The sequence below is a fragment of the Microchirus variegatus genome (genome assembly GCF_963457635.1).
Source record: "Microchirus variegatus genome assembly, chromosome: 1".
NCBI classification, from domain to species: Eukaryota; Metazoa; Chordata; class Actinopteri; order Pleuronectiformes; family Soleidae; genus Microchirus; species Microchirus variegatus.
Genome location: NC_139802.1, coordinates 8,388,715 through 8,416,187, shown reverse-complemented (window position 1 = coordinate 8,416,187; position 27,473 = coordinate 8,388,715). Strand labels below are relative to the sequence as shown.

Here is a 27,473-nt window from a genome sequence, read left to right as displayed (position 1 = left end):
CAACTATAGTATTTAAATTATAAGAAATCTGAATAAAATATCAGTCTTTGCTCAAAAGGATTGTGAAGGTTTCAGTGAACCTGGTCTGAATGTGTGTGTGTGTGTGTGTGTGTGTGTGTGTGTGTGTGGGGGGGGGGGGGGGGGGTAACTGGAGATAGTATATGTGTAGTGACTGTAGTCTTACATCACAGCGCCCCCCAACGGCAAGAGGTTTTTACACATCAACTTTGATTTTGCACCATGCAAGACCAACATGCCTAATAATAATAATAATAATAATAATAATAATAATAATAATAATAATAATAATAATGATAATGATAATGATAATGCTAATAATAATAATACGAATAATAATAATAAGAATGATGATAATAATGAATGGCTGTGAGTGAGTGTGTGAGTGTGTGAGTGTGAGGCTGTTTGGCACAACAGCTGCTGATCTGGAGTAAATACTGACTTCAGGTTAGATCAATCATTAGACAGTGACCTAGTTTTAGGCCACATACGCGCGCGCACACCCACCCACACACAAACTCACTAATAAAACACACAACAGAGAAAAGCGATGCTCAGTCTGATCCAACACAGTTCCCTTCACCGTTGAAGTTAAAAAAAATATGGTTTTAAATGAGTCGCCGTGAGGTTGACGTACGTGTGTTGTCCAGTGTGTACACTACAGTGTCTATATTTAGTTGTTGTCATGTGTCTCTGCTCTGGTCAGCTGGGCTCCTGCAGCAGGACACGCCTCTGAAGTGAATGAGTGCGCCGTGCGTAAAGTCCGAACTGCAGCGCGGATCCATTTTTCTTTTCTTTTCTTCTCATTTCTCAAAATTCGCAGAAAGTCCTCGCACTTTGTTTTTGGGGGGTCTTAAAGTCGATTAAATGCAGCGATGACGCGAGAGGAAGATCTCATCCGGATCGCAAAGAAACTGGACAAGATGGTGTCTAGAAATAACACGGTGAGTACATGTATTTTGACACCCACAGGTGGCGCGTTCGTTGCCCTGCTGCCACCGCGTGCTGCGCCGAAAGCCCCGTGAATGTCTCCTCTGTAAAAGAAATGGTTTGCTCCGGTTTGTCTGAGAGGATAACTTTGGTTTCCATTGACCCCGCGCGCGTGTGTGTGTGTGTTTGTATGTGTGTGTGTGTACACAAATGTAACCTGAGAGAGTGACTGTACTGTGACAGAGATCAACAGGTGTTTGGCGCGGTCTCTCCACTTGCGGAGTGTTTTCGGGTCCTCCAGTGTGCTGCGCCTCGTGGGTCAAGCTTTGTCACCTTGTCCGCGCCTTTGTCGACGACACGTTAAATAAAACAGACACAAAAGTGTAACAACAGAAAGTTGATAAAGTCAAGTGCGTGTTTTGACTGAATGCGCGCGCATGCAGGACTGTGGTTACAGGAATTCAAGCTTGTGATAACAGAAAAGTCATCATCCGTTCTTCAGGTTTTATGTCATTAATGTTCAATTATTCATTTTCTAAATGCTGAGGAAAAATACAAATGTGAACAGTTACTATTTAGTCATAACCCCATGATTTCCATTTGTATGAGTCTAAGTATGTGTCCTTGTTTTTGTTTTGATTGTGCAGGAGGGCGCCATGGACCTGCTGAAAGAACTCAGAGGTTTCAACATGACACTCAAACTCCTTCAGGTAGATCTTGCTGGATCACTTACGCTTACCCGCCACTTTATTAGTTACACAGGACGCTCACATTAAAGTGGCCAGCTTGGCACCTGCTTTGGTCTACTGCAGCTGAAGGCCGGCTGCTTCAGGGTTTGACATATGTTTCAGAGAGAGAGAGAGAGAGAGAGACTCTGCATACCATGATTGTGACAGGTGGTTCTGTCATTCTCCAGAGAACTGCAGATCACTGTATATATGCTGTTGTCTGCAAAACCCGAGATGTCGCATGCAAAAACACCAGAAAATACAAAAAAAAATAATCCTGAAAATCCTTTCCTCCTCACTGCTGTATCAACTTCATCAGGTTGTTTTGACCATGGCGACATACCAAAATACCAGTGAGCAGCTGATCAGAGGCGCAGCTTGTGAACAGGCAAGGCAGGCAACTGCTTGGGGCCCCCGAGGCCGATATGGGGCCCCCCGACACTTGGAGCCTGAGGACTGTTTTTGCTGAAATGTGCAGTGACCAGCCGCCTCCCCGTACAATGGGCGATTTGCAATGACATCTCAGTAGGAAACCTCCCTAAAGGGGCCCCACCTCACTTTAACCTCTGTGAAGTTTTCGTTCTGCAAGTTGTAAAATGAAGAGGATTATTTGCATATCTATCATATTATTTGCATTATATATGTGTAATGCAGATCTTTTTTTTTTTACTAAGTTTCTATAGTTTTTTAAAAGCTATTTACAGTATTTTATTGTTCTTTACATTTATATTTTCAAATACTTTTTAATAACAAGGTGTTACCATGTTATTTCATTCATTTAAAAAAATAAAATAAATTAAAAAAAATAAATAAATGTTTTTTGAACTCATACATTTTTCGTTGGTGTCAGATTATTTATAACATAAAGGTGATGACCACTGGTTGGAAGGGCCACCTGGGAATTTTTGCTAAGGGCCCCTACAGACTCTAGAATCGCCTCTGCAGCTGATTACATGTGTGAGTTAACAAGCAGTTGAGCAGGTGTACTTAATAAAGTGGCCGGTGAGTGTATAACATGTTTATAAAAAATAAACAGAAGGTGGCGGTGCTCATTTATGTGTGTACGATTGTTGCAGGAAACGAGGATAGGCATGTCCGTGAACGGGATCAGGAAACACTGCACAGACGAGGAAGTCATTGCCTTAGCAAAGGTCCTCGTCAAAGACTGGAAAAGACTCCTGGGTACATATGACTCTGTGACATTAGAGTTGATTTACACACTGTATATATCTACACGGTTTACTGAGCATGTAATAAGTTGTTTGTGCATTAAATACAGCAGCAAACGGGATGATTTGCTCATATGATCCCCCCCCCCCTCACTCACTCACAGACTCTGGCTGCTCTGAGAAATCAACTGAAATGAAGAATGGACTGGACTCCAGCACAACTGCAGTGTCTCCAAACAGCTCCCCCTCCAAGACACAGAGTAGGTCAGTACTTTCACGGGCGTTGGGATGGGACGATACCACTTTTTTTCTGTCCAATACCGATAACTACCGATATTATTCCGTCATTTTTGACCATTTAGGAACCATAAAGCTCTGAACAATACATTTGTGCTGAGTCATTTCAAAGATATCCAGACTCCCAAAAAGAAGAAATAAACAGCCTAAACATAACTCAGCTAAAATGCTTTTGCTGATTTTTATTTACATTTTTAAAGTCTGTGCGTAGTGAAGCATGCGGCCTATAAGATTTTTGGCTTGTAGCCTATCAGATTTTATGTTTTTATCTGTCCAATATCTGATCCATTGATTTTGGCCAGTATCGAACCCGAAACTGACCGGTATCTGTGCCTTGCTCAGAGGCACCGCAGCCTTTGATATTTGATAAGTTACAAGTCCAGTTCCTTATGTGACTGTGTCTGTAATGTGGTTGTTTTAAAACTGATTTGTAAGTATTTGTATTAAGAAGTGTAAGTTTCTTAAGAGGGTTTTTAACTGCTGCTCTGCATTTCTCTTCAAATTTTATTAGACCATCAACTAGGGATGTCACGATTATAGATTTTCTTGGTACGATTATTGTTGGAGAATTAATCATGATACTACTATTATCACGATTATTATGTGTTAATTGATTTCACAACACTATGAATGTTTAAAAGCACATGAGCACTGCTTATAGGTCTTACATTTTCATTTATTTATATATTTTGATACCAACATAACATAATAATGTAGCAACAAAGTAAAGTAACCAAAAAGTACAAGAAAAATTACAATAATTACATTGGAATAGAATAATAATCACCACTGCTCTGTAAACAATAAAAAATGCGGCATATTAACTATGTATTTCTCTCAGAGAAAACAAGCGTGACTTACTGCTGCCCTTTAGCAGTATAGCTGACCGCGGTGAAATTAGTTTCTGGTTGGATATTCAACAGACATTCGCTCCAGATCTAGCGGCACCCTCCTCCGTCTCCACCCAGGGATAGGTGCACGATCACGGCTTTTTCAAAGTCCGACCATGGATGTATTATAAGAACTGGATAGAGCACCGCCCCCTCTGCCTTGACGTCAATTTTGTCAGCATGGCCAATTGTGGTACTGCAACAAAAAATACTCTTGGCCCAAAAAGCAATTTTCCCATTGACCACATGTCGTCGAAAATCTGACAATTTTTTTTCAAAACATTTTTTGGTCCAAAACTTGACAAAAACGTCACACTATACTGTGTAGTGCGTCATACTATATACTATGTCTCCAAAATATGACAATTTTTGAAAAAAAAATTTGGTCCAAAATTTGACAAAAACGACATACTATACTATGTCGTCCAAAATCTGACAATATTTTTGAAAAAACGTTATTTTGGTCCAAAACTTGACAAAAAGGTCATACTATACTATGTAGTGCGTCATACTATATATACTATGTCTCCAAAATATTTCAATTTAAAAAAAAAAAAATTTGGTCCAAAATTTGACAAAAACGACATACTATACTATGTCGTCCAAAATCTGACAATATTTTTGAAAAAACGTTATTTTGGTCCAAAACTTGACAAAAACGTCATACTATACTATGTAGTGCGTCATACTATATAAACTATGTCTCCAAAATATGTCAATTTTTTGAAAAAAAAATTTGGTCCAAAATTTGACAAAAACGACATACTATACTATGTCGTCCAAAATATGACAATTTGTTTGAAAAACGTTTTTTGGTCCAAAACTTGACAAAAACGTCATACTGTACTATGTAGTGAGTCATACTATACTATGTCTCCAAAATGTGACCATTTTTGGAGAAAGAAAATTTGGTCCAAAATTTGACAAAAACGACATACTATACTATGTCGTCCAAAATCTGACAATATTTTTGAAAAACGTTATTTTGGTCCAAACCTTGACAAAAACGTCATACTATACTATGCAGTGCGCCATAGTTATTTATTCGTAGCATTTATTTTCTTTTTTAATGTATATTTTTGGGCCTTTTTTGCCTTTAATGATAGCATAATATCGAGAGACAGGAAGCAGAGAGATGGGGAATGACACGAAGGAAAGACCGCTAGGTGCAGGTTTCGAAACAGGGTCGTCTGCAGCGAGGACTACAGCCTCAGCATATGGGGCAGGTGCTCTAACTGAGCCACCATTTGACCAAAATGGTGGTCCAAAATTTGACTAAAACATCATACCATAATTTGTCTTTCAAAATGCGACCATTTGTTTGAAAAACCTTTTTTTGGTCCAAAACTTGACAAAAACGTCATACTATACTATGTAGTACGTCATACTATACTATGTCGTACAAAATGTCACCATTTAAAAAAAAAAAATGTGGTCCAAAATTTGACAAAAACGACATACTATACTATGTCGTCCAAAATCTGACCTTGTTTTTGAAAAAACCTTTTTTTGGTCCAAAACGTGACAAAAACGTCATACTATACTATGTAGTGCATCATACTATACTATATCTCCAAAATGTGACCATTTTTGGAGAAAAAAAATTTGGTCCAAAATTTGACAAAAACGACATACTATACTATGTCGTCCAAAATCTGACCTTGTTTTTGAAAAACCTTTTTTTGGTCCAAAACGTGACAAAAACGTCATACTATACTATGTAGTGCGTCATACTATACTATGTCTCCAAAATGTGACCATTTTTGGAGAAAAAAAATTTGGTCCAATATTTGACAAAAACGACATACTATACTATGTCGTCCAAAATCTGACAATTTTTTTGAAAAACGTTTTTTTGGTCCAAAACTTGACAAAAACGTCATACTATACTATGTAGTGCGTCATACTATATACTATGTCTCCAAAATATGACAATTTTTTGGAAAAAAAATTTGGTCCAAAATTTGACAAAAACGACATACTATACTATGTCGTCCAAAATCTGACAATTCTTTTGAAAAAGTTTTTTTGGTCCAAAACTTGACAAAAACGTCATACTATACTATGTAGTGCGTCATACTTTATACTATGTCTCCAAAATATGTCAATTTTTTGGTAAAAATAATTCGTTTTTGAAAAACCTTTTTTTGGTCCAAAACGTGACAAAAACGTCATACTATACTATGTAGTGCGTCATACTATACTATGTCTCCAAAATGTGACCATTTTTGGGGAAAAAAAATTTGGTCCAAAATTTGACAAAAACGACATACTATACTATGTCGTCCAAAATCTGACAATTTTTTTGAAAAACGTTTTTTGGTCCAAAATTTGACAAAAACGACATACTATACTATGTCGTCCAAAATCTGACCTTTTTTTTGAAAAACCTTTTTTTGGTCCAAAACGTGACAAAAACGTCATACTATACTATGTAGTGCGTCATACTATACTATGTCTCCAAAATGTGACCATTTTTGGAGAAAAAAAATTTGGTCCAAAATTTGACAAAAACGACATACTATACTATGTCGTCCAAAATCTGACAATTTTTTTGAAAAACGTTTTTTTGGTCCAAAACTTGACAAAAACGTCATACTATACTATGTAGTGCGTCATACTATACTATGTCTCCAAAATGTGACCATTTTTGGAGAAAAAAAATTTGGTCCAAAATTTGACAAAAACGTCATACTGTACTATGTCGTTCAAAATCTGACACTTTTTTTGAAAAACGTTTTTTTGGTCCAAAACTTGACAAAAACGTCATACTGTACTATGTAGTGCGTCATACTATACTATGTCTCCAAAATGTGACCATTTTTGGAGAAAAAAAATTTGGTCCAAAATTTGACAAAAACGACATACTATACTATGTCGTCCAAAATCTGACAATTCTTTTGAAAAAGTTTTTTTGGTCCAAAACTTGACAAAAACGTCATACTATACTATGTAGTGCGTCATACTTTATACTATGTCTCCAAAATATGACAATTTTTTGGAAAAAATAATTTGTTTTTGAAAAACCTTTTTTTGGTCCAAAACGTGACAAAAACGTCATACTATACTATGTAGTGCGTCATACTATACTATGTCTCCAAAATGTGACCATTTTTGGGGAAAAAAAATTTGGTCCAAAATTTGACAAAAACGACATACTATACTATGTCGTCCAAAATCTGACCTTGTTTTTGAAAAACCTTTTTTTGGTCCAAAACGTGACAAAAACGTCATACTATACTATGTAGTGCGTCATACTATACTATGTCTCCAAAATGTGACCATTTTTGGAGAAAAAAAAAATTTGGCCCAAAATTTGACAAAAACGACATACTATACTATGTCGTTCAAAATCTGACACTTTTTTTGAAAAACGTTTTTTTGGTCCAAAACTTGACAAAAACGTCATACTGTACTATGTAGTGCGTCATGCTATACTATGTCTCCAAAATGTGACCATTTTTGGAGAAAAAAAATTTGGTCCAAAATTTTACAAAAACGACATAATATACTATGTCGTCCAAAATCTGACAATATTTTTGAAAAACGTTTTTTTGGTCCAAAACTTGACAAAACGTCATACTATATTATGTAGTGCGTCATACTATACTATGTCTCCAAAATGTGACCATTTTTGGAGAAAAAAAATTTGGTCCAAAATTTGACAAAAACAACATACTATACTATGTCGTTCAAAATCTGACACTTTTTTGAAAAACGTTTTTTTGGTCCAAAACTTGACAAAAACGTCATTCTGTGTACTATGTAGTGCGTCATACTATACTATGTCTCCAAAATGTGACCATTTTTGTAGCAAAAAAAATTTGGTCCAAAATTTGACAAAAACGACATACTACTATGTCGTCCAAAATCTGACAATATTTTTGAAAAACGTTTTTTTGGTCCAAAACATCATACTATACTATGCGTCCTAGTTATTTATTCGTAACATTTATTTTCTTTTTTAATGTGTTTTTTTTGGCCTTTTTGCCTTTAATGACAGCATAGTATAGAGAGACAGGAAACGGGAGGCAGAGAGATGGTGAATGACACGCAGGAAAGACCGCTAGGTGCGGCATTCGAACCAGGGTGGCCTGCAGCGAAGACTACAGCCTCAGCATATGGGGCAGGTGCTCTACCAACTGAGCCACCATTGGACCAAAATGGTGGTCCAAAATTTGACAAAAACGTCATACTGTACTATGTAGTGCGTCATACTATACTATGTCTCCAAAATCTGACAATATTTTTGAAAAACGTTTTTTTTAGTCCAAAACTTGACAAAACTTCATACTATGCTATGTAGTGCGTCATACTATACTATGTCTCCAAAATGTGACCATTTTTGGAGAAAAAATAATTTGGTCCAAAATTTGACAAAAACGACATACTATACTTTGTCGTCCAAATCTGACAATATTTTTGAAAAACGTTTTTTTGGTCCAAAACTTGACAAAAACGTCATACTGTACTATGTAGTGCGTCATACTATACTATGTCTCCAAAATGTGACCATTTTTGGAGAAAAAAAATTTGGTCCAAAATTTGACAAAAACGACATACTATATACTATGTCGTTCAAAATCTGACACTTTTTTTGAAAAACGTTTTTTTGGTCCAAAACTTGACAAAAGCGTCATACTGTACTATGTAGTGCGTCATACTATACTATGTCTCCAAAATGTGGCCATTTTTGGAGAAAAAAAAATTTGGTCCAAAATTTGACAAAAACGACATACTATACTATGTCGTCCAAAATCTGACAATATTTTTGAAAAACGTTTTTTTGGTCCAAAACTTGACAAAACGTCATACTATACTATGTAGTGCGTCATACTTTATACCAGGGGTCACCAACGTGGTGCCCGCGGGCACCTGGTAGCCCGCGGGCAGCCAATACGGTGCCCGCGGGCTCACTTCACTTCACCTCACTTGCATGTATCCGTATGATCTGTCAGTAAAATATCTTTGATATTGTTTATAAAAACTGGTAATCGTTAGGAGTAAGCACTGAAAGGAATGTGTATGCAGTTGAATGCATAATATTAATCATTTAAATGGTAAACAAACAAAAAAATATTATATGGTAGCCCTCCATATTATTTTTTACCCTTAAGGTAGCTCTCTGACTCAAAAAGGTTGGTGACCCCTGCTTTATACTATGTCTCCAAAATATGAAAATTTTTTGGAAAAAATAATTTGTTTTTGAAAAACCTTTTTTTGGTCCAAAACGTGACAAAAACGTCATACTATACTATGTAGTGCGTCATACTATACTATGTCTCCAAAATGTGACCATTTTTGGGGAAAAAAAATTTGGTCCAAAATTTGACAAAAACGACATACTATACTATGTCGTCCAAAATCTGACCTTGTTTTTGAAAAACCTTTTTTTGGTCCAAAACGTGACAAAAACGTCATACTATACTATGTAGTGCGTCATACTATACTATGTCTCCAAAATGTGACCATTTTTGGAGAAAAAAAAAATTTGGCCCAAAATTTGACAAAAACGACATACTATACTATGTCGTTCAAAATCTGACACTTTTTTTGAAAAACGTTTTTTTGGTCCAAAACTTGACAAAAACGTCATACTGTACTATGTAGTGCGTCATACTATACTATGTCTCCAAAATGTGACCATTTTTGGAGAAAAAAAATTTGGTCCAAAATTTGACAAAAACGACATACTATACTATGTCGTCCAAAATCTGACACTTTTTTTGAAAAACGTTTTTTCGGTCCAAAACTTGACAAAAACGTCATACTGTACTATGTAGTGCGTCATACTATACTATGTCTCCAAAATGTGACCATTTTTGGAGAAAAAAAATTTGGTCCAAAATTTGACAAAAACGACATACTATACTATGTCGTCCAAAATCTGACCTTGTTTTTGAAAAACCTTTTTTTGGTCCAAAACGTGACAAAAACGTCATACTATACTATGTAGTGCGTCATACTATACTATGTCTCCAAAATGTGACCATTTTTGGAGAAAAAAAATTTGGTCCAATATTTGACAAAAACGACATACTATACTATGTCGTCCAAAATCTGACAATTTTTTTGAAAAACGTTTTTTTGGTCCAAAACTTGACAAAAACGTCATACTATACTATGTAGTGCGTCATACTATATACTATGTCTCCAAAATATGACAATTTTTTGGAAAAAAAATTTGGTCCAAAATTTGACAAAAACGACATACTATACTATGTCGTCCAAAATCTGACCTTGTTTTTGAAAAACCTTTTTTTGGTCCAAAACGTGACAAAAACGTTTTACTATACTATGTAGTGCGTCATACTATACTATGTCTCCAAAATGTGACCATTTTTGGAGAAAAAAAATTTGGTCCAAAATTTGACAAAAACGACATACTATACTATGTCGTTCAAAATCAAATCTGACACTTTTTCGAAAAACGTTTTTTTGGTCCAAAACTTGACAAAAACGTCATACTGTGTACTATGTAGTGCGTCATACTATACTATGTCTCCAAAATGTGACCATTTTTGGAGAAAAAAAATTTGGTCCAAAATTTGACAAAAACGTCATACTATACTATGTAGTGCGTCATACATTAACCATTTTTTTGAAAAACGTTTTTTTGGTCCAAAACTTGACAAAACGTCATACTATGCTATGTAGTGCGTCATACTATACTATGTCTCCAAAATGTGACCATTTTTGGAGAAAAACAATTTGGTCCAAAATTTGACAAAAACGACATACTATACTATGTCGTTCAAAATCAAATCTGACACTTTTTCGAAAAACGTTTTTTTGGTCCAAAACTTGACAAAAACGTCATACTGTGTACTATGTAGTGCGTCATACTATACTATGTCTCCAAAATGTGACCATTTTTGGAGAAAAAAAATTTGGTCCAAAATTTGACAAAAACGACATACTATACTATGTCGTTCAAAATCTGACACTTTTTTTGAAAAACGTTTTTTTGGTCCAAAACATCATACTATACTATGCAGTGCGTCATAGTTATTTATTCGTAACATTTATTTTCTTTTTTAATGTGTTTTTTTGGGCCTTTTTGCCTTTAATGATAGCATAGTATAGAGAGACAGGAAACGGGAGGCAGAGAGATGGTGAACGATACGCAGGAAAGACCACTAGGTGCCGGATTCGAACCAGGGTGGCCTGCAGCGAGGACTACAGCCTCAGCATATGGGGCAGGTGCTCTACCAACTGAGCCACCATTGGACCGAAATGGTGGTCCAAAATTTGACAAAACGTCATACTGTACTATGTAGTGCGTCATACTATACTATGTCTCCAAAATCTGACAATATTTTTGAAAAACGTTTTTTTTAGTCCAAAACTTGACAAAACTTCATACTATACTATGTAGTGCGTCATACTATACTATGTCTCCAAAATGTGACCATTTTTGGAGAAAAAAAATTTGGTCCAAAATTTGACAAAAACGACATACTATACTATGTCGTTCAAAATCTGACACTTTTTTTGAAAAACGTTTTTTTGGTCCAAAACTTGACAAAAACGTCATACTATGCTATGTAGTGCGTCATACTATACTATGTCTCCAAAATGGGACCATTTTTGGAGAAAAAAAATTTGGTCCAAAATTTGACAAAAACGACATACTATACTATGTCGTCCAAAATCTGACAATATTTTTGAAAAACGTTTTTTTGGTCCAAAACATCATACTACACTATGCGTCCTAGTTATTTATTTTCTTTTTTAATGTGTTTTTTTGGGCCTTTTTGCCTTTAATGATAGCATAGTATAGAGAGACAGGAAACGGGAGGCAGAGAGATGGTGAATGACACGCAGGAAAGACCGCTAGGTGCAGGATTCGAACCAGGGTGGCCTGCAGTGAGGACTACAGCCTCAGCATATGGGGCAGGTGCTATACCAACTGAGCCACCATTGGACCAAAATGATGGTCCAAAATTAGACAAAAGCGTCATACTATACTATGTCTCCAAAATCTGACAATATTTTTGAAAAACGTTTTTTTTAGTCCAAAACTTGACAAAACTTCATACTATACTATGTAGTGCGTCATACTATACTATGTCTCCAAAATGTGACCATTATTGGAGAAAAAAAATTTGGTCCAAAATTTGACAAAAACGACATACTATACTATGTCGTCCAAAATCTGACAATATTTTTGAAAAACGTTTTTTTGGTCCAAAACTTGACAAAACGTCATACTATACTATGTAGTGCGTCATACTATACTATGTCTCCAAAATGTGACCATTTTTGGAGAAAAAAAAATTGGTCCAAAATTTGACAAAAACGACATACTATACTATGTCGTTCAAAATCTGACACTTTTTTTGAAAAACGTTTTTTTGGTCCAAAACTTGACAAAACGTCATACTATACTATGTAGTGCGTCATACTATACTATGTCTCCAAAACGTGACCATTTTTGGAGAAAAAAAATTTGGTCCAAAATTTGACAAAAACGACATACTATACTATGTCGTTCAAAATCTGACACTTTTTTGAAAAACTTTTTTGGTCCAAAACTTGACAAAAACGTCATACTATGCTATGTAGTGCGTCATACTATACTATGTCTCCAAAATGTGACCATTTTTGGAGAAAAACAATTTGGTCCAAAATTTGACAAAAACAACATACTATACTATGTCTCCAAAATCTGACAATATTTTTGAAAAACGTTTTTTTTAGTCCAAAACTTGACAAACTTCATACTATACTATGTAGTGCGTCATACTATACTATGTCTCCAAAATGTGACCATTTTTGGAGAAAAAAAATTTGGTCCAAAATTTGACAAAAACGACATACTATACTATGTCGTTCAAAATCTGACACTTTTTTTGAAAAACGTTTTTTTGGTCCAAAACTTGACAAAACGTCATACTATACTATGTAGTGCGTCATACTATACTATGTCTCCAAAACGTGACCATTTTTGGAGAAAAAAAATTTGGTCCAAAATTTGACAAAAACGACATACTTATACTATGTCGTTCAAAATCTGACACTTTTTTGAAAAACTTTTTTGGTCCAAAACTTGACAAAAACGTCATACTATGCTATGTAGTGCGTCATACTATACTATGTCTCCAAAATGTGACCATTTTTGGAGAAAAACAATTTGGTCCAAAATTTGACAAAAACAACATACTATACTATGTCGTTCAAAATCTGACACTTTTTTGAAAAACGTTTTTTTGGTCCAAAACTTGACAAAAACATCATTCTGTGTACTATGTAGTGCGTCATACTATACTATGTCTCCAAAATGTGACCATTTTTGGAGAAAAAAAATTTGGTCCAAAATTTGACAAAAACGACATACTATACTATGTCGTTCAAAATGTGACCATTTTTGGAGAAAAAAATTTGGTCCAAAATTTGACAAAAACGACATACTATACTATGTCGTTCAAAATCTGACACTTTTTTTGAAAAACGTTTTTTTGGTCCAAAACTTGTCAAAAACGTCATACTATGCTATGTAGTGCGTCATACTATACTATGTCTCCAAAATGTGACAATTTTTGGAGAAAAAAAATTTGGTCCAAAATTTGACAAAAACGACATACTATACTATGTCGTCCAAAATCTGACAATATTTTTGAAAAAAGGTTTTTTTGGTCCAAAACTTGACAAAAACGTCATACTGTACTGTGTAGTGCGTCAAACTATACTATGTCTCCAAAATGTGACCATTTTTGGGGGGAAAAATTTGGTCCAAAATTTGACAAAAACAACATACTATACTATGTCGTCCAAATCTGACAATATTTTTGAAAAACGTTTTTTTGGTCCAAAACTTGACAAAACGTCATACTATACTATGTAGTGCGTCATACTATACTATGTCTCCAAAATGTGACCATTTTTGGAGAAAATAATTTGGTCCAAAATTTGACAAAAACGACATACTATACTATGTCGTCCAAAATCTGACACTTTTTTTGAAAAACGTTTTTTCGGTCCAAAACTTGACAAAAACGTCATACTGTACTATGTAGTGCGTCATACTATTCTATGTCTCCAAAATGTGACCATTTTTGGAGAAAAAAAATTTGGTCCAAAATTTGACAAAAAACGACATACTATACTATGTCATCCAAAATCTGACAATATTTTTGAAAAACGTTTTTTTGGTCCAAAACTTGACAAAATGTCATACTATACTATGTAGTGCGTCATACTATACTATGTCTCCAAAATGTGACCATTTTTGGAGAAAAAAAATTTGGTCCAAAATTTGACAAAAACGACATACTATACTATGTCGTTCAAAATCTGACACTTTTTTTGAAAAACGTTTTTTTGGTCCAAAACTTGACAAAACGTCATACTATACTATGTAGTGCGTCATACTATACTATGTCTCCAAAATGTGACCATTTTTGGAGAGAAAAAATTTGGTCCAAAATTTGACAAAAACGACATACTGTACTATGTACTGCGTCATACTATACTATGTCTCCAAAATGTGACAATTTTTGGAGAAAAAAAATTTGGTCCAAAATTTGACAAAAACGACATACTATACTATGTCGTCCAAAATCTGACAATATTTTTGAAAAACGTTTTTTTTAGTCCAAAACTTGACAAAACTTCATACTATACTATGTAGTGCGTCATACTATACTATGTCTCCAAAATGTGACCATTTTTGGAGAAAAACAATTTGGTCCAAAATTTGACAAAAACGACATACTATACTATGTCGTTCAAAATCTGACACTTTTTCGAAAAACGTTTTTTTGGTCCAAACTTGACAAAAACGTCATACTGTGTACTATGTAGTGCGTCATACTATACTATGTCTCCAAAATGTGACCATTTTTGGAGAAAAAAAATTTGGTCCAAAATTTGACAAAAACGTCATACTATACTATGTAGTGCGTCATACATTAACCATTTTTTTGAAAAACCTTTTTTTGGTCCAAAACTTGACAAAACGTCATACTATACTATGTAGTGCGTCATACTATACTATGTCTCCAAAATGTGACCATTTTTGGAGAAAAAAAATTTGGCCCAAAATTTGACAAAAACGACATACTATACTATGTCGTTCAAAATCTGACACTTTTTTTGAAAAACGTTTTTTTGGTCCAAAACATCATACTATACTATGCAGTGCGTCATAGTTATTTATTCGTAACATTTATTTTCTTTTTTAATGTGTTTTTTTGGGCCTTTTTGCCTTTAATGATAGCATAGTATAGAGAGACACAAAACGGGAGGCAGAGATATGGTGAATGACACGCAGGAAAGACCGCTAGGTGCGGGATTCGAACCAGGGTGGCCTGCAGCGAGGACTACAGCCTCGGCATATGGGGCAGGTGCTCTACCAACTGAGCCACCATTGGACCGAAATGGTGGTCCAAAATTTGACAAAAGCGTCATACTGTACTATGTAGTGAGTCATACTATACTATGTCTCCAAAATGTGACCATTTTTGGAGAAAAAAAATTCCGTCCAAAATTTGACAAAAACGACATACTATACTATGTCGTCCAAAATCTGACAATATTTTTGAAAAACGTTTTTTTAGTCCAAAACTTGACAAAACTTCATACTATACTATGTAGTGTGTCATACTATACTATGTCTCCAAAATGTGACCATTTTTGGAGAAAAACAATTTGGTCCAAAATTTGACAAAAACGACATACTATACTATGTCGTTCAAAATCTGACACTTTTTCGAAAAACGTTTTTTTGCTCCAAACTTGACAAAAACGTCATACTGTGTACTATGTAGTGCGTCATACTATACTATGTCTCCAAAATGTGACCATTTTTGGAGAAAAAAAAATTGGTCCAAAATTTGACAAAAACGACATACTATACTATGTCGTTCAAAATCTGACACTTTTTTTGAAAAACGTTTTTTTGGTCCAAAACTTGACAAAACGTCATACTATACTATGTAGTGCGTCATACTATACTATGTCTCCAAAACGTGACCATTTTTAGAGAAAAAAAATTTGGTCCAAAATTTGACAAAAACGACATACTATACTATGTCGTTCAAAATCTGACACTTTTTTGAAAAACTTTTTTGGTCCAAAACTTGACAAAAACGTCATACTATGCTATGTAGTGCGTCATACTATACTATGTCTCCAAAATGTGACCATTTTTGGAGAAAAACAATTTGGTCCAAAATTTGACAAAAACAACATACTATACTATGTCTCCAAAATCTGACAATATTTTTGAAAAACGTTTTTTTTAGTCCAAAACTTGACAAAACTTCATACTATACTATATAGTGCGTCATACTATACTATGTCTCCAAAATGTGACCATTTTTGGAGAAAAAAAATTTGGTCCAAAATTTGACAAAAACGACATACTATACTATGTCGTTCAAAATCTGACACTTTTTTTGAAAAACGTTTTTTTGGTCCAAAACTTGACAAAACGTCATACTATACTATGTAGTGCGTCATACTATACTATGTCTCCAAAACGTGACCATTTTTGGAGAAAAAAAATTTGGTCCAAAATTTGACAAAAACGACATACTATACTATGTCGTTCAAAATCTGACACTTTTTTTGAAAAACGTTTTTTTGGTCCAAAACTTGACAAAACGTCATACTATACTATGTAGTGCGTCATACTATACTATGTCTCCAAAACGTGACCATTTTTGGAGAAAAAAAATTTGGTCCAAAATTTGACAAAAACGACATACTATACTATGTCGTTCAAAATCTGACACTTTTTTGAAAAACTTTTTTGGTCCAAAACTTGACAAAAACGTCATACTATGCTATGTAGTGCGTCATACTATACTATGTCTCCAAAATGTGACCATTTTTGGAGAAAAACAATTTGGTCCAAAATTTGACAAAAACAACATACTATACTATGTCTCCAAAATCTGACAATATTTTTGAAAAACGTTTTTTTTAGTCCAAAACTTGACAAACTTCATACTATACTATGTAGTGCGTCATACTATACTATGTCTCCAAAATGTGACCATTTTTGGAGAAAAAAAATTTGGTCCAAAATTTGACAAAAACGACATACTATACTATGTCGTTCAAAATCTGACACTTTTTTTGAAAAACGTTTTTTTGGTCCAAAACTTGACAAAACGTCATACTATACTATGTAGTGCGTCATACTATACTATGTCTCCAAAACGTGACCATTTTTGGAGAAAAAAAATTTGGTCCAAAATTTGACAAAAACGACATACTTATACTATGTCGTTCAAAATCTGACACTTTTTTGAAAAACTTTTTTGGTCCAAAACTTGACAAAAACGTCATACTATGCTATGTAGTGCGTCATACTATACTATGTCTCCAAAATGTGACCATTTTTGGAGAAAAACAATTTGGTCCAAAATTTGACAAAAACAACATACTATACTATGTCGTTCAAAATCTGACACTTTTTCGAAAAACGTTTTTTTGGTCCAAACTTGACAAAAACGTCATACTGTGTACTATGTAGTGCGTCATACTATACTATGTCTCCAAAATGTGACCATTTTTGGAGAAAAAAAATTTGGTCCAAAATTTGACAAAAACGACATACTATACTATGTCGTTCAAAATCTGACAATTTTTTTGAAAAACGTTTTTTTGGTCCAAAACTTGACAAAAACGTCATACTATACTATGTAGTGCGTCATACATTAACCATTTTTTTGAAAAACGTTTTTTTGGTCCAAAATTTGACAAAAACATCATACTAAACTATGTAGTGCGTCATACTATATACTATGTCTCCAAAATATGACAATTTTTTGAAAAAAAAAATTTGGTCAAAAATTTGACAAAAACGACATACTATACTATGTAGCGCGTCATACTATACTATGTCGTCCAAAATCTGACCTTGTTTTTGAAAAACCTTTTTTTGGTCCAAAACGTGACAAAAACGTCATACTATACTATGTAGTGCGTCATACTATACTATGTCTCCAAAATGTGACCATTTTTGGAGAAAACATATTTTGTCCAAAATTTGAAAAAAAAGTCATACTTTAATGTGTCATCCAATATTTGACAAAAAGTCATAGGTATGTCGTCCAAAATTTGACATAAAAGTAATATCTTATGTCAGTAAACTATGACTTTATGGACATGTATAATTTAAAGTTAAGTGAATGCCATTTCACTCGTCGCGTTACACTTCCGGCATAATCTTTTCTGACAGTATTGAGGAAACGTTACGACTAATATACTGTAGCGTTTAATACCGCGATTCATTGTTAAATCAAGTAATCGTGACATTCCAAGCATCAAGTTGAAATCTCAGTTTTTGGACTGTTGTATTTCCATTTTATATATCTTTACTGGTTTATATTTTCATATCCAAGCTAATGTGATGTGTGAAGAGCTTTGTGTATTTTGTCATTCCTTTTTCTTACAATAAAATAAACCTCCCATATGTTTTCCTATATTTGATTTCCTGCAATAGCCTTATGTGCATTACACCAACAAACCTGTGAGTATAAGAGAGTGTTTGCAGCCTTTTGAACAAAAGTTTCCTTTGTTTCTGTTAGTCACAGGAGACTGGATGTCAAACTCAAGAATGACTCAAATCTTGACAAAAAACACTTGGATAAAAACATAAAAGAGAAACATAGCGATGATCACAAGAACAAAAAGAGACATGAGGATGACCTCAGCAATGTAAAGCACTTAGAGGAGCCTCAAGAAAGCAGTAAAGAAAAGCATTTAGAAGAATCCAAGAAACAAAAAAACGTGGAGGTTCAACACCTGGAGACAGAGAACAAGAAACAGAAGCATGTTCCAGACCTGCAGAGTGAAAAATACAAGACAGAACCAAGGAAAGAAAGACCATTAGAGGCACCAGAAAAGCTGAGACGCGTTGAAGAACGTAAAAAGGGGAAGCACCACGAGGAGCACAAGAAGCACCGCGATAACGTGAAGAAGGACAAGCCGAGGGAAGACGGCAGACACGAGAGGCCGGCGCATACGCCGCAGCAAGAGAGACTGCAGAGTGAACCGCAGAGAGACAAACCCACTGATATTCACAAGCCAGTGTTTCAAAGGTGAGCAGAAGGTGGCTCAAACGCTGATTATTACACATCAGAAGCATCCAACAGAGCTTGAGACTGACTTATTTATTCCAGGAGAGGAGTCTTAGATAGCAGCATTCTGTATCCCACCCGGTTCCCCTCTCCTCCTCGACCTGCTCGACCTCCTCTCCTGATCAAACGTCCCTCTTTGGATGTGAAAATAGAAAGGTCAGGTCTCACCTGAGCCGCGGGAACGTTTGTGTAAATACTGCATGACATCATGACGTCTCTGAATTACTCATAAAACACTCATTTCTTGACACACTTTTTATAACCAGACTCGTGGTCTAACTGGATACTGGCTGTGCATGGTGCATGCTGTGATGAGTTAGTCAGGTGTGTGTTTTAAGATATCAGATTTTATATTGAGCTAGAACAGCATGCGCTCTGATCTGAACTGTTGTGATATTTGTTCAGGAAGGACGGTAAAGACTCTTCCTCCCGACATACGCGTCCTCACGCTTCTCAACCGGCCTCTCCTCGACCTACACTCGAAGCAAAGAATGAGAGGTCAGACATGCTTTGGCGCATGTGTGTGCTTTGTTATGCGATACAGAGATGTGTGGAGGTTTCAGTCTATTCTCAAACAAACGTGACTTTGTCGCATCAGGAAAGTTCCCCCGGACCCAAACGCTCCAATAGCTCCGCTCCCTCTTCACCTTCATCCACCTCCACCAAGGTCAGGGTCTGCACTTGTGACGCTTTGCAATCCTCAGATTTGTTTTTCGTCTCACCCTGAAGTGATTCAGCTCAAACACGTCTCTTAATTTAGAAAAGAGCCTCCCGACCCCAATGCTCCTCTTCCTCCGCTCCCTCTTCACCTTCACCCACCACCTCCTCCGAAGCGCCCTTCTCTAGAGGGGAAAAAGGACAGAGAGAGGTCTGGATCAGATGAGTGGTGCAAGTCTGAAATCGCAGCCTTGAGGTGTCTGGGAGGATTTGGTTTTTTTTTGTTATTGCACTTGCAAAGTTCTGCTCTGCATTGTATCCTTATGTTATTTGCCACAGCAGGAAGGAGTCGCTGGACTCGAAACCTCCGTCACAGAAGAAACAGACATCGGATCACGTGAAGAGAGACAGGTCAGGCATCTGGGGATTACACAGAATATTGACACTATATAGTATATTAGATTCATTTAGTTTGGAGTAGAGTTAGGTCAGATTTTTGTATTACTTATTCATTTAAAGGTGCATTATGTAATAAATCTCAAGCAACTGGCCATAAAATCCTCTTAATACGTCACAGAGACTCAGGAATAATGTTCATATAACAAACTGAACTCACCAACAACAGGAGTACAGCCAAAATATTTGCATAAAAAAAGTATTTTGCAGACTGCAAATCATGTTTATGTTTTGAAATCATGTTTTGGCGTGTGGCGCCACCTACCGCCGTCTACCAATCATTGCAGTCAGTAGAGTCTCAGCTGCCGAGCAACCAAGGGTTGCCAGTTACGTCAGAAAATGAAACCTAAAAGACCTCGGTGTTTTGAATTAGAATGTAGTAACCGTTTTGGCCACATTCTTACATATGGCGCCTTTAAGTTTACATAATGTAACTTTTGTTCAATGTATTTATATTTACACATTCTTTTTTATACAAATATATAAAAGTTCTCTGCGGTGCAGACAGAAAATCAGATTTGTTTGTAGTGTTGTTGTATGAGTGATAAAAACATAGTTCAGGCTAGGGTCGATCTGCTGTTGAGTTTCATCACAGCCTCTGTTTTCCTTTTGCAGGAAAGACTCATCGGACAGCAAAGTCTCCAACAAAACCGCAGACGAAGTGAAAAGAGAAAGGTTGGCCTGTCAATACTAATTATTATCATCAGTGCATTAAGAGTTTGCCTCATTATAACAACCTCATCTTGAACATGCAAATGTTTCCTTTTGTCAGGAAAGATTCCTCTGATGGAAAACAACCACCTCCCAAAAGGCCCAGCTTGGATGTCATGAAAGAAAAACACAGGTGCGCAGGAGCAGTAAAACAAGTTCTTATGCATGTTTTATTTTTACACTGCTTTGTGTCAAACAAAATACCCAAGTGTGTATTGTAATATTTTCGTCTTTTATTGGGACATAAATTGTCTTTTCTTGCAGGAAGGACTCCTGTGACTCAAAGCCTGGACAACCTGTGAAACGTCCTTCATCTGACTCCAAAGCTGACAGGTGCAACTCATATATGACAAAACCAATCTCACGCTCACTTTAAACAGAAATAAACAAAGCCAATAAATCCTGATTCACTGAAACGCTCTCATAACACACAGCAGACGTGACTCCACTGATGCAAAGAAAAGCTGTCCTCTACCAGCAAAGAAGCTAACCAGTGAAAGGTAAAATGACTTAAAGGGGGCATATTATGCAAATTTAACTTTTTAATCATTTAAATCCTTGGGACTCTGGAGGTCCTATCAGTTGGCAAAGTGTGAAAAAAGATGACTCACTCATGCTTTTGTGGTCCTCCTCAGTCTAAGTACAGGTGATAAAACACGCGATGTTGACTTCCGCGCTCACTGGGATGTCACAATGCGCTAAAATCCTGGAATTGTTGTCTCGCGGAGCTCCACTTGTCGTCTCGCGGAGCTCCACTTGTCCACTGTCCATAAAACACGTGAGAGTGTTGGCGAGGGCAGCATCTGAAAACTGGAAGTCCGCGAAAAGTTCTATCCTTGACTCCACAGTGCAGCACAGAGTTCTACACAAACTTCCAGCCTCAGAGGATTTATCTGTCCAGTGGATACATGTTATGTATGACGGCCATTTGCCTGCTAGAGCCTGCAAATGATCACTTTTCCAAATGCTAACTGCTGTTAGCTCCCAGTAGCCTCTGTGGCTGATGTAATTTCCTGTCCCTTGAGTTTCGTTTTACTTTTTGGACCTAAAGAGATACTACTAAACAGAGCGTTCTGAACAGGGCTGTTTTGGCAGGGTGATTGAACTGCTGTGGTGCTTCATCCTTATGGTAGTTTGACCAAAGCATGTTCATTAGGACACCGGGGAGCTAGTTTAACTTGGAGAAATAGGGTATAATATGACCCCTTTAAACTCCACTGATGTAATGATTATGTGAGAATGATTTATTTTTATTAGAAACAAACAGGTAATGATGCTGACTTTATATCATAGGAGAGACTCTCACAGCTCCAAGACCCCTCAGCCTGGACCTCCACAGAGGAAGCCCTCAACTGACGGTGTTGAAAGGTATCTCAGAAAAATCCTAGTGATGTTTTTCATGTTCACTTTGGCTGAAGTAAGAGAATCTGCAGAGAGGAATATCACAGGACTGCTCTCACTCGTCTCATTAGCCTCATTTCCAACAGCAGCTAGGCTTTAGTAAAAAAAAAAAAAAAAATCTCTGATAACCCCCAATCACACAAGTGGTCACATAGGCAATTGTTCCTTTTTGATAATATGTCTACTTCTAAGTTTTGTCTGAAGTTTTTAAAGGCACAGTATGTAATTTCTGCTGCTCGGATTCTCACTCAAAAAACCTAGTTTTAGCATCAGCATCAGGAAGCAGGATGAGATCATGGGAATTGTGTTGTATATAACACTCTCAACTCGTAGAACCAAATATTTCATTCCTCACTCAGTCATTTCCCTGGAACATTTCTATGGAAGTGGTGCAAAAACATATCTTTAAAGAAATAGAGAAAAATTGTCCATTTGTTTTTAGATAGTTGAATGCAGAAATTCTAAATACTTTAGATATTTACAGGCCTGGAACCTGGATGAAATAACTGAGGCAGCTTTAAAAAAAAATTTGAGTGGGGAACTGTTTTCATTAAATTGACAAACCACAGAATATTATGCCTAAAAAACAACACTAGACGAGTCAAATTTAAATACTCATCAATTTGAACAATTTATTTGCTTAATGTTGTTGACATTTATGAATGAGCCTCCTTCAAAATCAGCAGGACAGGCATGTAGACACAGCTATTTGTAGGTTGTAACTCTTCATCTCTCCCACACTGATTGTCGCTTCACTCCCAGAGGATAACAATTGGTATCAGACACAAAAATGTGTTATCAAGCCATCCTCAGAAAAATGCAGCTAATGGAGCTAAGTCCTCATGAGCTCCCTCAGATGTCTATGAACAGATATACACCCTCTCGTACAATTTTATTTATTTATTTATTTCAATTTATATCTATATAAAAATATTCAAAATTTCGGCTCCTGAAACAAATCCAGCCAGTTCAGTTTGGTCTAAACCAGACCAAAAACACACAGATGGGAAAATAAGGCTTTGTGATTGTGTCTTTAGCAGGAAAGGAAAGCTTGAGGCTCCTAAAACTCCCACTACTCCCACCAGCCCCATGTCACCCGGCTTCAGTTCTCCTGGAGGTCCACTGTCCCCACACCTGGCTACTGGAGACACCGTCAGGGACAAGTGCATTGAGATGCTGACAGCTGCCCTGCGCACAGACAGTGAGATTATTGTTACACTTGAACATTTACAGTAAAACACAACATCCTCATACGTTGACAAAGAAACAACAAACATGCATTAAAGCTCCAGTGTGTAGAAATTGTAACCACAAATTGAAAACGCTGAACAAACATCGAGTTGTAACACTGTCCACAGTCTCTCTCTTTGTCGTTGACTTGAGATTCTATGCAGAACATTGAGCGAGTAAAGTTAATCGAGAGAGACGTGATGCCTGGGAAATGCAAATTCCAAGATCTCTGTCTCACCAAAGAACACGACAAAGATCCCAAGGACAATCACTTGTGTGCTGCAAATCAATAAAAGCGGACGCTGTGGGAGAAGCGGCTTTCACAAATTCCTCTCACATCTTAAGATGTGTCAGCACATTTGGTCCTTGAATTTGAGGGAATTCCTTTCCTTGAAAGTCCTTGATAAATCTTGGAATTTGATGTCAACCAAGGTGTGGGAACCTGTAAAAAGATTTTGAGTGATTATACACTACAAACATTCTTAAGGGTTGCATCGTCCATTTCTGACAATAAACTGGACCTTTATGGAGCATCGAACTACATAATGCATACACATTATATACGAGTTGTGTGCAGATTAAGACGAATTGTGTCTTTCTGGTCTTCACAGATGACTACAAAATCTTTGGAGCTAACACTGACAGCATGGCAGCAGAGATTGAAGATCATATCCTTCAGTTTAACTGAACTGTTTTAGTTGGTTTGATTCATCTGTCAAATGGAAACAATGTCAGCCGATGCATACAAACCACTGTAGAGTTTACCTTGACTACATGGTTGCACATATCTACCAGGAGATAAAGGCCACCGACATGAAGTATAAGAACAGAGTACGCAGCCGCATCAGCAACTTGAAGGACCCAAAGAACCCCGGGCTTCGCAAAAACGTACTGGCTGGGAACATTGACCTGGGCCGCATCGCTGCCATGTCTGCTGAGGTATACGCAGCGCGACCGCTGCCGCTCATGTACTCTGTATGCTGAACTCAGAGTTTGTTTTGTTGACTTCCCATTGTCCTCACCGCTGCCTCGGCATGTTGTCGTGATGTAGGAAATGGCCAGTGACGAGCTGAAACAGCTGAGGAACGCTCTCACGCTGGAGGCCATCAGGGAGCACCAGATGGCCAAAACCGGTGGCACCTCCACAGACTTGCTGCAGTGCGGCAAGTGCAAGAAGAGGAACTGCACCTACAACCAGGTACTGTAAACACAGACACATGTATTTATCCTCCTGTAGACTCAGTCACCGGCATATTATCAGGCAGTTTATTACCTCCTTCATTTTCCTTCAAAGTGGTGGAAATGATGAGCTACACTTGCACGACTTATTTATTTAATGTCCCAAAAGTCTGCACTGGATTGCAGAAAAAAAGCGTCAGCTTGGAACAATTTACAAAAGCTGTTGACTCTCAGATAGCTATGTGTGATAGAATATTTTAAAACTGAGTTTGAATGACTTGGAGTCACATGAATCTGGTTGTGGATGCTTTAATGGAATCCCTCTGCCCTGTTTTATTGTGGAATGCCGAACATTTTAATGGCGCACATTTGATCATTCTGTCTTTTATTGTTGTTTTGGATGAATATTTTATGGTTATTATGATATGTTATGTCGCTCTATTATTTTTCTGTCTGTGACCCCATTACATGAGTTGTTGCTAGTCCTGGGCCAGGACATTCTTGTAAAAGATATTTTTAATCTCAGCGAGGCCTCCGTGGTTGAATAAAAGTTCTAATTATAACATAGAGTGTGTGCCAGCACATGATGCACACATGCAGACCTTAACGCACACAGAAAGTGGGGTTACAATAAAACAAAACAACTTACATTACATTTTCCAGTGTAACTGCAGTAGACTTTGAAAGAAACCACTTAATCATTATAGTTAGAAAAAGTGCACTCACATGCGTTAAGAAGAAGTAAGAAGGTTGGCGTGCAGCAGTCAGAGACACAGTTTAATGAGCGAGAAGAAAAGCAGCAAAGAGAGATGGGTAAATAATGAGCTTGCTGTCAGGTTTGGTCAGTGGCATTTATACAATGACTGAAGTGTCCTGCCCAATGATACTTTGGTAATGGATTGGAGAAGCTAGGGATCGAAGCACTGACCTTTTGGTTCAAGGACGCTCTGCTCTTCCTCTTGATCAGCAGCTGGCCTGTCATGTTTAATCTGGATTCCCTTTAAAAAAAAAAAAAAAAAAAAAAAAAGATGTGTGCACCACTGTCCCCACAGTGTGAGACAGCTGTAGACATTTTTTATTGATTTGCTTCAAAATAGAGAACAGCAGTGAGGAGTCCTTGGCCCTTAAGTCCTTGTAATGTAAGTGTTACAGGTGCACATTCAAAAGATGAATAGAAAAGAAACATTTAGAGCTGCCTCAGGGCTGCAGTGCCACTCTTACGCGATTATATCATTACTCCTTTGTGTATTTGGGGGCATTATTCAGAGATCACCTTACCAAGGACACGGACAACTGAAATAAATCAATCTTTCAGTCAGACAACTCGTTTAAAATGTTTTATTGCAGCAGGGCGGCATGTTTGAGTTTGGCGTTAAGGCTCCGGTCACAACTCCCCCCCTACAGATCATACTGCATGGGATGTGAGGAGCGATGATAGAACGACGCAGCAAACGGAATGACAGGCAGTGAGGGAGAAATGGGACGCGCTGCAGTTTAGATAGATTGCAAATTTCAAATGGTGTGTGTGATATATGTCATAGTGAGCGAGTGGTGTCACCTGAATGCCTAACCCATGCCTCGACGACTGCCTGAAGCTACATTTATTAGATTAGATTATATTGCAACTGCAGTAAATACTCAATATTAAATTGTCCATTCATGTCATTTTAATGATAGATTACCCTGCTTATTTATGCGTGTGTGTGTGTGTGTGTTTATTAGGTGCAGACACGCAGTGCTGATGAGCCAATGACCACATTTGTCCTGTGTAATGAATGTGGTAACCGCTGGAAGGTATGTTCTTTCCTTGGCCTTCATTTCAATAGCATTATATCCTTGATCATATTGATTCATTTTAATCATTTTTAATATTTTCTTTGCAGTTCTGCTGATGTCTTCCAGGTCAAACCACATGTGTTTTGTTTGTTTGTTTGTTTTTTGAGCATTTTGAACTGCATATTTTCTATAATGTGAGGCAAAGAGAGTTTATAAATTATTGCAGCTTGTGATTTCAGAACAGTAGCATTCTTACGATTTGTACCCGGCGATTGTAAGCATGTGCTACAGAATAATAAGGGTTTGCTTTATTTGGTTTTGAAGACTGAGCATGAGTCATCAAATCAACCCATTTATAATTATAATGGTGCTATAAATATCGAAAGAAAATCAAGGTCCGGTTAATATACTGTGTCATAGTACAGCTGTTTTGTTTGTATATATAGAATCCCAACGAACTGCATAAATCATGAACAACTTAAAAAAGAATGTTTAATAAAAAAATAAATAAAAGACTTACAATGTCAGTTCGTCACTTTTCTCCTTTAATTGATTTATACTATTTGCTTTGATGTTTTATTATTATTGAGGAGAATAATTAGTAAGTCACTGCAGTTCTTTGCATTTTTATCTCTATTTTTTATTTTAGTAAAAAATATTGAAAGGACCAAAGATCAACAAATCAAATATTAAATTTAACACTTGAACAAGTATATTTACAATGTTCTCAGACGCCATTATTGTGTTGTTAATCATGAATAAATCAAATAAAGGGTGAATATAATTTCTATGTAAATGGCATCATGGTAGACTGATGGACGGTCTAACGTTTGTCTCTTGAATTACTGAAAATAAACAGTAGATGGCAACAATTCATCATAGCTAAAAAAAACAAAGAAACACTTGCAGTGCACGTTTGCACAACAGATTTTTTTT

At 36.5% G+C, this 27,473-nt stretch overlaps 1 protein-coding gene across 6 annotated transcripts; it reads left to right on the top strand.

Moving 5' to 3' along the window:
* Nucleotides 1-751: 751 nt before the first annotated feature.
* tcea3 (transcription elongation factor A (SII), 3) lies at nt 752-27,006 on the top strand. Of its 6 annotated transcripts, none has more exons than XM_083909083.1 (21): nt 752-962; nt 1,596-1,658; nt 2,753-2,858; nt 3,010-3,109; nt 18,576-19,088; nt 19,173-19,283; nt 19,533-19,625; nt 19,726-19,800; nt 19,888-20,040; nt 20,124-20,195; nt 20,856-20,915; nt 21,013-21,084; nt 21,216-21,284; nt 21,386-21,451; nt 22,245-22,319; nt 23,390-23,553; nt 24,194-24,255; nt 24,372-24,521; nt 24,634-24,780; nt 26,484-26,555; nt 26,645-27,006. In XM_083909083.1, the coding sequence occupies exons 1-21, from the start codon at nt 894-896 to the stop codon at nt 26,651-26,653; spliced, it is 2,301 nt and encodes a 766-aa protein (XP_083765209.1). In that variant the 5' UTR covers nt 752-893; the 3' UTR covers nt 26,654-27,006. The 6 variants fall into 6 exon arrangements, with proteins under 6 accessions (XP_083765209.1, XP_083765210.1, XP_083765208.1 ...); XM_083909084.1 differs by having other exon boundaries at nt 19,170-19,283; nt 19,726-19,794; XM_083909082.1 differs by having other exon boundaries at nt 19,170-19,283; nt 20,127-20,195.
* The last annotated feature ends 467 nt before the right edge of the window (nt 27,007-27,473 follow it).

What these genes read in the sequence shown, in the direction of transcription:
- tcea3 (XM_083909079.1), top strand. Translation starts at nt 894, where the DNA reads ATGACGCGAGAGGAAGATCTCATCCGGATCGCAAAGAAACTGGACAAG. An exon ending in TTGGATGTGAAAATAGAAAG is followed by an intron (nt 19,284 to 19,532) that starts GTCAGGTCTCAC and finishes ATATTTGTTCAG; the next exon opens with GAAGGACGGTAAAGACTCTT. An exon ending in AAGAAGCTAACCAGTGAAAG is followed by an intron (nt 21,452 to 22,244) that starts GTAAAATGACTT and finishes TTTATATCATAG; the next exon opens with GAGAGACTCTCACAGCTCCA.